General features: G+C 56.1%; 2 protein-coding genes across 2 annotated transcripts; both read right to left on the minus strand.

Annotated features, from left to right (window-relative positions):
* Window positions 1-692: 692 nt before the first annotated feature.
* Window positions 693-3,770, minus strand: JKF63_03356 (uncharacterized protein; the record flags this gene model as incomplete). Its single annotated transcript, XM_067899360.1, has 1 exon — window positions 693-3,770. The coding sequence occupies one exon, from the start codon at window positions 3,768-3,770 to the stop codon at window positions 693-695; it is 3,078 nt and encodes a 1,025-aa protein (XP_067756150.1).
* A 3,777-nt stretch (window positions 3,771-7,547) lies between these two features.
* On the minus strand, window positions 7,548-12,770 carry JKF63_03357 (uncharacterized protein; the record flags this gene model as incomplete). The annotated part of the gene is made up of 1 exon (XM_067899361.1): window positions 7,548-12,770. One exon carries the CDS (start codon window positions 12,768-12,770, stop codon window positions 7,548-7,550), a length of 5,223 nt encoding a protein of 1,740 aa, XP_067756151.1.
* Between the last annotated feature and the right edge of the window lie 2,080 nt (window positions 12,771-14,850).

Below are 14,850 nucleotides of genomic sequence, written 5' to 3' on the forward strand. Positions count from 1 at the left end.
CATACATGGCACCAGTGCCATCCCGTGATGCTCACCATGGCACTGAGAACTGAAAAAAAAAACACCCATGAGTGACAGAGGGGAAAGAAAGAATAGCAGATCAGCGGCGTGTGACCCCCGATGGCCTCTAAAACTGCACTTACACACTCACACACACACTGCTTGTGGTGACATCGAAATCTCTATCCCCCCCAAAAAAAAAAAAGACAACCACCGCTCCATCGCGTAAAACGGCACGAACCCTCTACCACCACCACCACCCCCTTCCTCCTTCCTTCCCCAACATGCGCAGTAGAGAATATATATGTAGACATATATATATATATATATATAACTCGCGCTGCTTCTTTTTTTTTATCATTTCGCAGCTGCTTTTGTTGATGTAGATGTTTCTGCCCAAGTGCTCGAGGGGAGGGGGAACAGAGCGGTACAAGGTGAAAGTAAAGGGAGAGCGGGGTGGCAAAGAATCGGTCATTGAGTTGCATTGCGCACCTTCACTCATCTCCGCGTATTGTACACTTGTCGACGTTATTCTATTCCTCGCCCCGGTTCAGCCACCGCCTCTCCCCCTGCGGTGGCTGCGGTCTACAGTGGGGAGGAGAGGAGACGTAGAAAAATAGAAACGGGGGGGTGTTCATTAAGATAAATGAAGGTTGGTGACTCAGCCACAACAGCGAAACCATCTCCCCCAATCAAACGCGCAACGACAACGACGGCCGCTTCGGACTGACCGGGAGGGGGACCGACGCGGAAGGCGGTGGGCTGTTGGACGGGGACACCTGTAACGAGCATCTCTCTGGTGACGAGAACTGTGAAGGGTGATGCGGGTGACGGTCGTGGTGGTGCTGCACCTCTTCTCCGCCAGTCCACTCTTGAGGCCAGTTAGCCCTTTTAGCAGCACGGCTGCAACGACCTCGACCAGAACTGCTACTCATAGCGTTATCTTTCCCGGTGTCGCTGGCACCGTGCTCCTCCCAACTCACCCATAGCTCATCCCCCTCTTGCCTATCACGCGACGCAGAGAATTCGACGCATGACGGCGTCGAACGGCGGCTCCGATGCTGTTCTCGGTGTCTTGACAACGGCCACAGTGATGCAACACCAAACCTCTCGCGTACCAGCTGCCGCACCACTATCGCTGCCTCATCGGCAAACAGCAAACTCTTCTGTAGACTGAAATTCTGCGCGAGCCGCGTCCACCGGCCCACCAGGAGCTCCATTCCCTCTAAATGGGCGCGGAACGTCACAGCGAGACTGTGGGTCAACAGCTTCTCTGCCATGTTGTGTGTGATCGTCTCCAATGCGGCGATGCGAGCCTGCGCTGCCAACATCGCTTCAACAGCCTCCTCACGCAACTGTCGCTCGTGAAACACACATCGTTGAAGTGCGGCAGTGTCACTGCGACTGCATTCATTTTTTTGATCATCGAAAACACTCGGTTCCAGCACTTTGTCTTGTTTTCCAGATCTCTCGTCGGCCGGCGGATGTGATGACCGCAGACCGCCGTCGTCGCGCTCCAGCAAACGCGAAGTGGCTGAGCAAGATGCGAAGGGCGGGGCCTGGCTTCCGCCATCACCACCATCTAGAGCGATGTGCTGCAGCGGTGCCGCGGAAACTCGGCCGGCAAAGTAGTCCCAAGGTTGTAGCTCAAAGTCGCTCTTCAGGTCCCGACGGCCGCTGATCGCACTGCTCTGGTGAAGAATCCCTCCAGCATCATCGCTCGCAAGGAGCTCACTGCGGCATCGAGGCGGGGAAGCCCCTGACTCGCCCTCCACGGGTGGAAGGCCACGGTACGCCTCCCACATGGCGGTGTGGATCAAAGCTCGCATCGCGCGGCGGCCTTCGTGATCGATAGGAGACCTCGACAGAACTGAGGGTGTGGAAGCACGGCTGTGACCCGCATCCTGCATAGGCAGTCTCGTGTCCTGGACGCTGCTGACGCTGTCTGCTGAAAAATAACTGGCGGCTGCTGAGTGACGGCTGCCGCTGGTGTGAAGCCCTTGTCGGCTTGGTATTGCAGAGGAGGGAAAGGGCATTCTTGTCGTTGTCGCTGCAGACGGGAGAATGTTGAGCGGGTTCACGTGTCCGTTGACGTAGGTGCGGAAGCTGGAGACCCTGACACCATCACCTTCACTCCCGGCACCCTTGAAGACACTCCAATCGTACGTGCTACATGTGCCCCGCTGAGGCGACGTCAGTTCAGGCGGCGAGCGCTCTCGACTCCGCGACGGGAAGAGCGCGCGTCGGAGGGTGTCCAGATGACCATTCGCTGGTGCGGTTTGCGAGCTACTAGTCATCCTGGGATGAGATATATGGTGGTGCCGCCGAGAGTCGGCCACAGCAGCCAAGGGCTCCACCGCATCCCCCTCGAACCGAACATGTGAGAACCCCAGCAACCTTGGAGGCGACTGTTGCTGTTGCGCAGAAGGGCAGGGCGAGTGTGCCAGCCCGTTTTTGGCCGTACCTCCCTCCCCACGCGAGTGGGCTGGGCTGTCAGACGGGGGATCATACAACCGCCGCCCCACGGGAGACTGGAGCGAAACCTTGGGCTCTCCTGGCACGGTCACCGCCGCCGTGGTTGAAGACCTAATGCTCATTAGCTGCCGCTCCACGTGAGCCAGCTCTTCGAACAGCACGTGACGCTCCCGCGACGCCATCACTTCAGAACATAGCAGCGGTGGCCCCTGCCATGAGAGAGGCGTCCGCGGTGCGGCGAGCTGCACGGCGCGCTGGTCACGCTTCAGTAGATCCTCCAGTGCCTCCAGCAGTTGACTTAGCACCTTCCTCTGTAGAGATGGCAACAGGGACGTGAGCGGCATGCGATCAACACCTCTGGGGGGCCCCGCGTAGCTCTGCCGCTCCCCTGATGAACCGCAGATGTGCGGCTGCCGCCCTTCAGGGGACTGAATATACTGCATACGCAGACAGTAACGGACTACCTTGTCGGCCATCAGCTCTAGCAGCAGTTTGTACTCGCGAACTGCGTTGACGTAGGCAGCAGTTCGATTGCGAGTGGCTGGGGTGTTGTGGCAGAGTGGGAGGATCAGCTGAGGTGTAGCCTGCAAGTCCGCAACAGCAACGGCGCAGGTTCTGCATAGGGTGAGCAAGCTCACTGACTGCTCATCTATGCCTTGTTGAAAGAACAGCGCAGGAGCCTCAGGCCAGGTGGAACCGGGCCCACTCGCACACCAAACCTCGCATATCCAGCACGTGGAGGCTAACGAGGAGACGGAGGAGGCGACAGCAGTTTGCAATGCAGCTACAATGGCAGGTGAAGGAACACGGCTTGACGTCAAGGGATGTGAAAAAGTGCTGGCAGGGAGCGCCCGCAAATCGGCGTGATCGACAACTCGCCGACTGTCGCCTCGATCGCCGATGGCAGCAGCGCGAGCGCAGTTGTTACTCTGGGGTAGGGGGGTGCACGGTTGCTCTTCCACATCTCGGCTACCATGGGAGGCAGTGCAGGTTGAACGTGGCCAAGCTGAACATTGGCGAGACGATGGTGCTAAGTGACGACGACCGTCGCCAAAAACTGCAGTGCTGGAGTAGATTGGGGAGCTCCGTGGTGGTGCGTGACTGCCGCTACCGCGCGATGACTCATTCGAGTACGTGAGACATGTAAGGGGGGGTGCCAGTTGTTCTACACCGAAACTCAATGGTCGTACTTGACCTTCACGCTGCACTCGTCGTGGGGGCCGTTCATGCCGGGGGGTCACTGGGATTGACGCCGGTGTGTACACGTGTATCGGCGGCGATGGAGCCTGGTACATGAATGACGTGAGGTCTTCAGCCGCAGCTGCAGCAAAGTGAGATGGCATCAACTAAAAAAAAAAACTGCCTCCTTGCCCGCCTTTTTGTTGTTGTGTTTCTCTTGTTCACCGTGCAAACGATAATACAGGAGGGGAGAGGGAGGGAGGGAGGGGGAGGGAGGGAGGGGGAAGGGGGGGCTGGGCGGCCTCCGAAACTCATCCAAACAAGACCGAGGAAGAAAAAAAAAAGAGTTGTATATTCTCAGATGAGCCGAGAGACGTCTGCGCAGACGCCTTCAGACGGTCACCGGATGAGACTCCTCACCACAACCGAACAACCCACTGTGCTCCAATTATGAAATGAGTGCGCATGCGCTGGTCAGACAAGTTCACTGGGAACGGGACGACAAAAGGCGGGGGAGGTAGATGAGGGGGGAGAGAGAGAGGACACATCTCGAAACAATTCGTGATATCATAAAATGAAGGATGACAACATCATGGTGTGCTGGATCCGATACGGGGGAGCTCTAAAGTGTGAAGACGACAGCGGTGCCTGCGCAAAGGGTGGGACCAACAAAACTTTTTGGCATGAAGAAGGGGAGAGAGAGAGAGAAAAAAAGGGGAGGGGGGCGTTCACAGTGCCGTCTGAGTGTACAGAGGTAGAGAGAAAAAGTCACGGGCTCGGCAAGATGATCTGAAACGCAGGCCACTGTGCTGCCCTTCTCGTGCCACCCCTCCTCCCTCTCCCCCTCCCAAACATGTCTGCGTTCGTCGGACTGTCAAGTGTAATAGAGTTCACACATCGTCATTGTTGGTTCAACGCAATCACAACAACCCTAAATCCAATCTAATCCCCCACCCACCCACCCACCCACCCACCCCCTCAACCTCACTCCCTATTGTCATTGTTAGCACTGCCAAGACAAGTAATATTGTGTTCTCGTCTGCTTATTTTACGATCCATTGTGCGCAGTGTGTGTATGTGTGGAGGGGAGTAGAGGACAGTAAAGAGGGGGTGGGGTGGGGGTGCGGGGTGAGGGGGGCATACACATATATATATATAAATGTATGTACGTGTGTGTATATGTTGTATCAGATTCTCTGCAACTCGCTTGGGCGCTCCTTCACATTTTGTTTGTTCGGATGTGGTCTGTATGCGCGCCCACATGCCGGTACTTATTGTGTATATATAAGAGGAGGAGGAGGAGAAGGGAAGAACGTACAAAAAAAATGTGCACTCCTGAAGCCGGTAGAAAATACGAAGAAGGGGAGTTGTGGGGGGAAGAGGGGTCAGAAGAATAATCTGAACAACAACAGAAACTCAACAGAAAGCGTTCATTACACATATAAAAAACATTTATATCAATCCAGTAAAAATATGTACACGGATATGAAAGTCTGGTGTGTGGGGGTGGGGATGGGGATGTGTGGGTGTTACGGATAGACAGACGAACGCTTCTGGTGAAACTTGTCTACTCTTGACGTGACCTGTCCTCCTTTCTTTTCCCATGCACACGCACACACACACACACATATATATATATATATATGCCCCAAAGTACCCTCTCATCCAGTTGGCTCTCCCCGCCTTATGGAAGCATCTACGGGCTATCCACCCCACCCCCGGTTGCGTGAGGGCTATGGTACGTGACCGTGAAAAGGAGATGTCAATGTGGAACCCAAGAAGGAAACGGACTCTCTGAGAATCACAAAAAGATGATGCTCAGCGTCCTGTTCAGGAGAAAGTGGGCAGTGAGCAGTAAAAGCAGTGGGGATTGCCAATACATGTGGTGATGGGGGGAGGGGGCAAACATGAAAAATATATATGGAAGAGAGTAGACCTCTCGCCGTGGTGGACACAAACACGGCACTCACGCCACCTCCCCCGCTGTCTCTAAAACGGCAACAAATACACGCAGCAGCTCAAGGAGGGGGGAAGGGAGGGGGGGGGGGGGGCATATCTCAGGCACCGAAAGAAAGCGCGTGCACACACACAGAGGGACATCGCTGTGTTGCAACTGAGAGAGACACAACTGGGGCGCCACGTTCCTTTGCCGAGAGAGGAAGCATTGAACGCGAAGAAAAAGACGTGCGTGTTCACCCACCAAAGGTAAAGAAGAGAAGAAGCGTACAAAAAAAAAACCGTAATAGGAGATTAGAAGCCACAACTACGGGTGTGCGAATGTTTACCTCTTTGCTGGCTTGCCTGTCTGTGGTTCATTTTGGGGGGAGGCAGGAAGGAGGGAAGGAGGGGATGCTGTGGTGGTGAAAGGGGGGAAGGGGGAGGGGGGAATCGATGAGTCCCTCTTTCGACATCCCCACACGGTGAGTGTGGACGCACACTGCTATACCGCCTTCGCCCTCCTCTCTTTTCCCTTTGGTTATCCTAGACCAGACACACACACACAATTACTCTACGTGACTCGGGATGCAACAAACAACGAAGAGTGAGAGGGGGAAGGGAGGGAACAATTGACAAGATGACTGACGCGAGGTTGCGTGAGTGCACTTCCCGTCTCGTACGCGAGCCACACGTGGCCTCCCTCCCCCACGCCCATCCCCTCTCATCGCTTTTTCTAGCATGCATGGATAGGCACGTACGCATGCGCACGCCCCTCAGAAACCACAACATCACCACTACGGCGTGACACACACCGCTCACCATCGTCACACCACGCATCGACGTTGGGGACTGCAGCGAGAGCGACGACAATACAACAGAAGGGGGTGTGTCGCCTACACTTCAGATTCACGGCGTCCATCACCACCGAGATGATCAGACGCCATACGAGCAGAGGCACAAAATACACAAAAACAGCAAACACAAAGAAAACTAGAAAACAAACGGAGAACGTAAAGGAGGGAGGAACGCCAAGACAAGAAGACTTCAACACGCAAACGAGAAGAGGCCAGCCAAAAAAAAGGGGAGGGAGGGAGGAGGGAGGGAGGTGCTTGAAATAAGCGGGTGAGAAAAGGAGGGAACGAAAGGGTGAAAAAAGGAAAGTGGACGCCGGCGATAAAAGAAAAAAAATGAAGAAATAAAACGAGAAAAATGGCAGAATCTACTATGGACAACGCAATGAGGAGACTCGCCTCAGGTGGGTGGGTGGGTGGTTGGGTGGGTGGGAGGGGGAGAAAGAGAGAAGAAACCAGCCAGGTCAAAAAAAAAACTTCCTGTTGTGAATAGGCGGAAGAATAGATACAAATATGAGATCGAAAAACACTAAAACACACACCCACAAGTGCGCGCAAAGGGGCGACAGTACATGCATGCGGAGAACTACGGCGTAGCAACGCCGTTTCAAAGTTCTACTCCTCCTCCTCCACCACCCCCTCCCTTTTATCTCTAGTCTTGAGAAGTATAAGGGAGGAGGAAGAGAGCGCGCCGGGAAAAAAGGGGGCGCGAGCGCTAGTCGAAGGCGAGTGTAACGAAGAGGGGAAGAGACAAAGTAGGCAGCGCACGGCTCATCAGTGAGTCCGCCATGGTTGCCGTACTGAAGGGGGGGGAGTGGAGGGAGGGTGTGATGTACTTGCTGCGAGGGAGAGAGAGCGCAGGGGCGAGATGAAAGGAGATTTGAGGGGGATGCGAAGGGTGTCTTATCACTCCGTTTCGTGTAACGGCGTCGGCGTCGGGAAATCAAACAGCGAGACGCCTCTGTCTCGCTGTATTGGTAGGTGTGAGTGAATGGGAGTGTTGCGGGTCCGCTCGCGGCAGACCCCACCAGTTTCCCTGATGCTACCCCTCCCCTCCCCCCCCTCCCCCTCCGCCATCGGTAACGATGAAGCTGCCGTGCTGGTTCAAGAAAAAGACGCTGTCGAGGGCCGAGCGACAATGATGCGTCTCGGCGTTCGGGTGTTGCGACGTTGATTGCTCTGCGACGTTGTTGGCCTATACGAGGCAGCCGTGCTGACAGAGCTATAGCGCGAACTGCGCGAGTTTTCAACATCGAAACTCGCCGTAGACGCCGGCCTCGGAGAAGAGACGAGGGAAGAGCAAGCGTTTGCCTTGAGATTTCCAGGTGCGGCACTACAGCCGAGCGCCTCTGGGAGAGAGATCGTAGCTGCCACCGTGTGCAGAGACTTTTCATGCGCTGAGCTGCGCGTTGGGGCGACTCGCAAGTGAGCGTTGCGCGGCATAATGGAGACCGGTAGTTTCTTGACATTCACCCCAGTACTTGCTCTCGCTGCCGATGCGTGTGGTTGTACCTGCCCCTGCGAGGGCCTCTCTCGGGGCAGTTGCATCGACAGAGGTACCCCCAACGTAGATGTTCCGTCCTCGCCGATAACGATTGGGGGGCAACCGGTCGTAATCTGCGCAGGCGAGATGCCGCCGGGAGAGGGGATACGCGGATACGCGGATGACGGTCTCGGTGATCTATTCCCCGTGGCACTGTTGCGTCCGCTGCGCGTGGACGCTGTGTCGATATCAGCAGTCGGCGACCGCAGAGAGCCAGTATCTGTCTTTACCACTTTAACAAGACGATGCTGCGACGGCGACATAACCCGCGTGGAGGCACTTTCAGACGATCCCACGGACACCCCTGAGAACGACGACACGGAGACACATGAGTGAGTGGCGCCAGCCTTGTATGAGCTGCGGCGCTTGTGTATGACAGTGCTGTCGCCGGTGAGTGTCGCATTGCTCGATATTGGAGACTGTGTGTCCACCGCCGCACCAGAAGCAGTGTTTGTGCTCAACGACAAGCCAGGCGGTTGCAGAGATGACTCCGGCGGTCGGTTGGAGTGCTGCACACCCGGTAGCCTTGTGCCGCTGATACTGCTGTTGAAAGACAAAGCATTCGGCGGCTCACCTGCTCCGCGAGCGCCGTCCGACGATGTGGACACGGGTGTAGCCGCAGCTGGGGCAGTGGGGCCTACGGCTACCAGAGGCGCTGATCCACTACCGGCCAGCGCTTCGTCGCGTAGCAGCAGCAAACCCCGCTGCGCGGGCGGACCTCCTAGATGCAACGCTGCTGTGCTGACCGCAACCTCTTCCTTTGCCTCTGATATGACGTGGGCGTTCCTACCGGTCTGGCGCATGGAACTGTAAGCGGGTTGGGAGGGGCAACGCAGCGGCTGGTGGAGCTCCGTAGCAGCGTTGGTGGCTCCAGCCAATGGGGCAGTTGGGGCCTCCGACAGCTGTGCACTCGCAGTGGTGTTGAGGCGTACAAAATGACCATCCTCTATCAAAGGCGACCGGTTGGGAGAGCAAGTAGCAGCAGTGGCCAGAGGCGAGGCCTCCGTGGTGTTTTTGAAGGCCCCAGGAATCGACTCTACTAGTGGTGGGTCTGAATGGCCTGGTGCGGACACTGTTGCCGCTGGCCCCAACCGCGGCCGGAACCTGCTGCGTTGCGACGCCACTACAGGTTGTGGTGTGGAGTTATGCATCTCTGAGATGTCGAGTGGCCACATAGGCTTGAGCCGGTCCACCGAAACCGTTACGATGGTGGGGTGGTTCGCTGGGGAATATTTCTCGTGCAAACTCGCTGTCGCGAGTGACGTCGGCGCATTTGTCGTTGACGTCGAGGTTGTGGCAGTCGATGCCGGCCGCGCTGGGGTGATGGCGCGAAGTGCCGTGCTCGCTGATGGGGGTCTCGCGTGAGAAATCGGATCCATTGTAGACGTTGGCCTGTCGTCGAGGGTGCCAGAGAGGGGCGTGCTCTCACTATTCGTGCGGTTCAGCTGTGGGCGCAGGAGCGGGGTGATGCTGGTCAACTGATGGGCATCATCTGATGTCACTGTAGGCACGGCAGATGAAGTAGTGGCGGTGCTCCTTGGGGCGGACCGTCGCCCCGAGAAAAGCAACGGCGACCGCACAACAGGTGACTGTGCGCGTGGACAACGAAACCCGTCACACAGCCGCGGTGGCGGTAGGAGACGATGCTGGTGCAGAAGCTCTGGCTGCGCTAGCGCTGAGAAAGTGTCTGGGGGTCTCTCTGTTTTACTCTCTCTCGCAGGAGCACGGCTAGACGCTGGTGTCACCTCCCTAACTCTCCGTGCGCTCTTCGAAGTGCCTAAAGGCACCGCTAGCGCGCTCACAGCAATGAGCGATGGTGCCCCAGGTGTGTGGTCCGCCGACGTCTGCAAGGACAGGCGACAGCGCACAGGACTGCGGCAGTCGGTAGCGCGGGGGCTTCCGTCTGCGCTGTACGTGCTGCAGAGGTGATCATCTGGTATCAATGGCGCCACAAAAGTCATGACATGCCCGCTCCGAGACGCTGAAGACGCATGGTCGTCATCGCCGTGTTTGTCAATCTTTTCACCCCCAATGTTATGGGACACATCGCTTCTCATAGAGCTCTGCGAGGCCGCCAATTTCGATTTGACTAGGGCGCAGTTGTTCAGCCCGCTGCCGTCGACAATGCCAGTGATGTCCTCCCTCGATGCTTCGGCGGCGGCGTCTTCGCCGTCCAAACGCCTGTCATACACACCCGGGGCGTCCTGGGCGAGAAGCGAGCCCGCTCGCATACGCTTATCCACCGCTGTGGTAGAGCGCTGAATAGGCGACCTATGTACCACACGCGTCTCGCAGGATAACAAGCCTCGGTATGGAGTCTTCGCCTCTGCGGCCGCCGTCCGCGGAGAGAGCAGCTTCGAGAACAACGCAGGTGGTGCGAGCCGCAAAGGAGTCGAGACGCCCGCTGCAATCTCTTTAGGGGTAGCGGGACGCGCCTTGGAGCCGAGCTCCGTGGCAGGATGTTGTGGAGAGTCACGGGTGGCTGAACTACACCGCGGTGCAACTGCACAAAATGCCCGCAGTGATGGCGGGGAGGACACGACCGGCACGGAGATGCCGGATTTCGGGGCCGGCCCAGACGCTGAGGAAGCCTTTGCCGTCTTTATCGGCGATTGTGCGTTGGTCGGAAAGCGCGCCTCTACTGAGCGATTTGGAATGTTCGACGTGCCCGGGAGTGCAGCGCTGTGGGTCTTGTGGAGATTAATCCCAGCATGATGATGGAGCCGCTTACGGGGGCTTTTCGGCTGACTCTGCCGCCTCGGCTGAGCGTCGCCGCCGCCAGCCACCATGTTGCCAGAGCCTTGACGCAAACCGGAGCTAGTACCCTTGTGTGGTGTCGTCGTGCAGTTGCTGCTCGCTCTTGAGGGCGTGTGGCCCGAATATTTCCTAGCCAACCCCCCGCTGCCGCGCGGCCCGCTCTTTGACGGCGGTGTGGTCGTGAGATTTTCGGATACGCGAAGGCACCCATCGAGGTGTGGTGGAGGAATCTGCGGTGCGTACGTCGGGCTTCCTGTGGAACTGAGGCCGAGGCGTTTCACAGCAGAAGAAGAGCGCAGCACGTCCTTCGTCGCCACCTCCGTCATTGAGGATGTGCTCCCAGTGTGAGGGCTGCCGCCACCTCGGAGAAGCGGTGCATTCGCCTTCTTTCTGGACAACGTGGACTTCTTGGAAGCCTGCGTACGACTCGGCGACGCGGTAAGGCCCGCAGAAACACTGGGTGTAGGGGAGAAACTCGGCTCCTCGACCATCAAGTGAGCCATTGCAGTGGCGTTAGTGAGAGTGGTGCCCGCGGCGTCCTTGGAAGTCCCAGCCGCAGCTTGGCAGCCGCCCAGCTGTGAAGAACGGGGCCTGATGCCTGGCACCCCTGCTGCTGCCAATGGAGCGGTGGTGGGGGATGTTTTTGTGCATGTTTCTGAGCAGCTGCCCAGTGTATGTTTTCCACCCACTTTTCCAGGCGTGTGGTGATGGTGGTGCCCGCGAGAGGAACTGTGGTCCTTCGCGCCAGCCGTCGCCGCCGCTCCGTCAACGGTGGGGTTGGCGATCACCAAGGTGTTCGATGCCCTTCCACTGGAGGCCTGCGGCGCAGCACCGCCGCTGTCGTGATGTGCACTACTGACAGAGCCCTGCTTTCTTCCGTCGACGGCGAGTTGCTCGAGCGTATTGCTGTCGCTGCGGTCCGTGAGCCGCGGGCTCGTACCTCCTCCAAGAACAGCAATCTCAGCATCATGGTCGTCTTGCCGGTGCGCTACGGCATCGGCGACCGCCTGTTGCTGTCGACCTGCGCGATCAGCGCGGATCGTATCAAATACGGGCAACGCCAGCGCCTGTGTCGCTGTCATGCGCTCCTCTGGACTGTACGTAAGTAGGCCCCTGAGGAGTTGCAGAAAGCCACGGTCGTTCTTGAACATTTTGCGTATAGGGGTCAACCGAGGCTTGGAGAGGCGAATCGTGTCCGGTGTTGAGAAGAACTCTCCGCGCGAGTTAAAATATCGATTCGAGTACTTTGAGTGCTTCGCGAAGAGCTCCGGCATCCGACCAATCCGGCAGTTCATCATGTGCAAGTGCGTGAGGTCATCGCGGATTTCAAACAAGCGGTAGCCAGCGGCCACCTCGTAGAGGATACACCCTAAACTCCACATATCGGCGGCGTAGTGCCATTTGTTGCCAAGTATCACCTCCGGTGCGCGATACGGGCGCGTGGAGATGAGGTCGGAGTCTAGTTTGTCCATTCGCCAGAGCGATGCACTCCCAAAGTCGCACACAACCCACTCATTTCCTATCGAATCCTCCGCGACGTTGCTGTCAGCGATGAGAATGTTCTCCGGTTTGAGGTCAGTGTGCACCATGTTGCAATGAAAATGCACAAACTCCAAGGTTTCCAGCAAATCATAGCTCAACTGGAGCAGCTTTTCGCGTGTAACAAACCCACGGTTGAGTCCGAAGCGCCGACTGCGCAGGCTTGGGCCATGCATAGGCATGATAAACACGGGGCAGTCTTGCGAAACGAAGCATTCATACATCTTTGACACCCGCGCGCTATGAAGTTTGTCGTGGTTGTGCAGCACCATCAACATCTGCTTCTCATACTTGGCGTCGTTGCTATATTCCCTCTTGATCACCTTCATCGCTAGCGGCCTGCGTCGCTGCTCCTTAGCCGGCAGCTTCAAGTCCACGACACGGTACACCCTTGAAAAGTTGCCGGACCCAATGGGAGCAACGACCTCGTAATGGCCCCTCACCACGGACCCCTTATCGAGGCGAATGTGCTCACCCTGCGATGACATCTTCAGTCGTTTCAAAAACAAAACTAAGAAAAACAAATAAATGAAAAAAAAATTACAAAGCGTTGTAACGCATCACAAGGGACACACGAACACACACACAGACAGACAAGTAAGGCAACGGTGAGAGAGTATGACAGTCAGATATCGGCAACGAAACATGACAAAAAAAAAGTCTGCCCAACACCTCTACCTTGAGCGTCACCGAACTCCCCGACTGGACTGCAGCAATGAAAGGAAAAAATGAGAAACGGGATGAAAGCAGCGCGATCGCGTGTGCGAGCGGTGCTCAATACGCCCGCTCCCTCGCCAGAGTTTATGGGAGAGGAGAAGAAGTGAAGAGGAGGGACAAGACGTGGGGAGGGGAGGTGAGGGAGAGATGGAAGAGAGACGAGAGAGTTTGCACCGAGTACATTGGTGGGTGTGTATGTGTGCGTGGGTGTGGGCAATATCATATACACCTTAGTCCATCCGACATCCGGTGTGTGTGTGTGTGTGTGTGTGTGTCGTACAAGAGCACAGATACGCGTGTATGGCTTCTGTCTGTCTACTGGCCAGGGTGTGGTGACACCAGTCCTTCCAGCCTCCCCCGTGTCTCACCGAAAAGGGACATGAGCGGACTCGAATGAGCGGGAATCGGTCGAAAGAAATGGGGTAGCGTGTGTGTGTGTGTGTGGGGGGGGGGGGGGGGGGAAAAAAAAAAGACAGACAAGCAAAAAAATTTTTAAGTCGCTGGCGCTTTTTCTGAGTCAACACATGGGAAGTACAAGCAGCACACGTGACAATTAAAAAAAAAATGCATCGGCTCCACTCCACAGACCAAAGCCGGCTCAAGCGGCCCCCGATCTCGTCACGCCGCCATGTCTCGAGAAAAGCAAATGAACACGAAAACAAACAAACAGAATGGAAATCCTTCTCAAGGATTGGTGCACTCGCCTGCTTGGCTGCAGAGAGAGAGAGAGAGAGCAACACACGCGTGGGATGGGAGGGGGGAGAGGGAGGAGAAGGGGGGAGTGGGATTCGTTTGGGGCCTTGCTTGATTTCGATGTTTCCTACACACAATATATCGATATATATAAATATATAAATATAAATATAAATATTTATATATTCAGCCACACACGAATTTCAGCAATACGGGAAGGGGTAGGGCAGAAAGAAAATATAAAAACGTTTTTTTTTGTGTGTGTCAGTGTGGTGTGCGTGTGTGTGTGTGTGTGTGTGAAGTCCGGATGTGCGGTTGTGAGACACACACATACACACACACACACGCACGCGCATAGATATACACAGACACGAGAGGGGGAGAGGGGGAGAGAGGGAGAGGGGAGACAAAGAGAAAACAAAGGAAAAAACGCGATGCTGGACAATATGAAACACAGCGAGGCAGGAGTATTCAGTGTGGTTCTCGGGAACGCATGTCTGCACAGGTACGAGCAGAGAAAATAGAAAAGACAACGAGCACAAAACAGGGCAAAAAAGAGAAGCAAAGCAGCGTAACGAACGCCTTCCCTTCTTGGAGTGAAGGAAGCGGAACCTGGGTGGGTGGGTGGGGTTCGTCGCTGTACTTTAAGTCACCTCGTGTGTTTTGTCTTTCAATATGTGTTCGCTCCACGCCAGCTGAAGGTTGTGAAGAGGGAGAACCCCAATGTTTGTATGTATATGTGTGTATTGGGGGTGTCTTTCTTTCTTTTTTGTGGATTAGCGTATACATCTCATGTTCGTTGGGCTCTCTCTGTGTTCCAACCCCCGATCACCAACCACGCATACTTCCACTCAAGACGCCTGGACAACGCAAGCACAACTGAGGGCAGGAGGGAGTGAAGTAAGGTCCTCACGGCATCCGTGTGTGTGTGTGGGGGGGGGGGAGAAGGAGGGTCAAATGGGCAACATGGCAAATAATGCAGTTGAAGGCGTGTGCAAACAGTTCAACACGTGAGGGGAGGGGGGAAGCAGGGGTTCCGGAAAAGGGAGGTGAGGGGGGAAGGGGGGGGGGGTAGACTACTATAGGACGCAGCGCAAAGCACAAAACTACGTATCTATACATATATCCGAGCGTACACAGGATTCAGCTATTGACGCC

This window comes from Porcisia hertigi, chromosome 27, assembly GCF_017918235.1.
Source record: "Porcisia hertigi strain C119 chromosome 27, whole genome shotgun sequence".
Lineage (NCBI taxonomy): Eukaryota > Euglenozoa > Kinetoplastea > Trypanosomatida > Trypanosomatidae > Porcisia > Porcisia hertigi.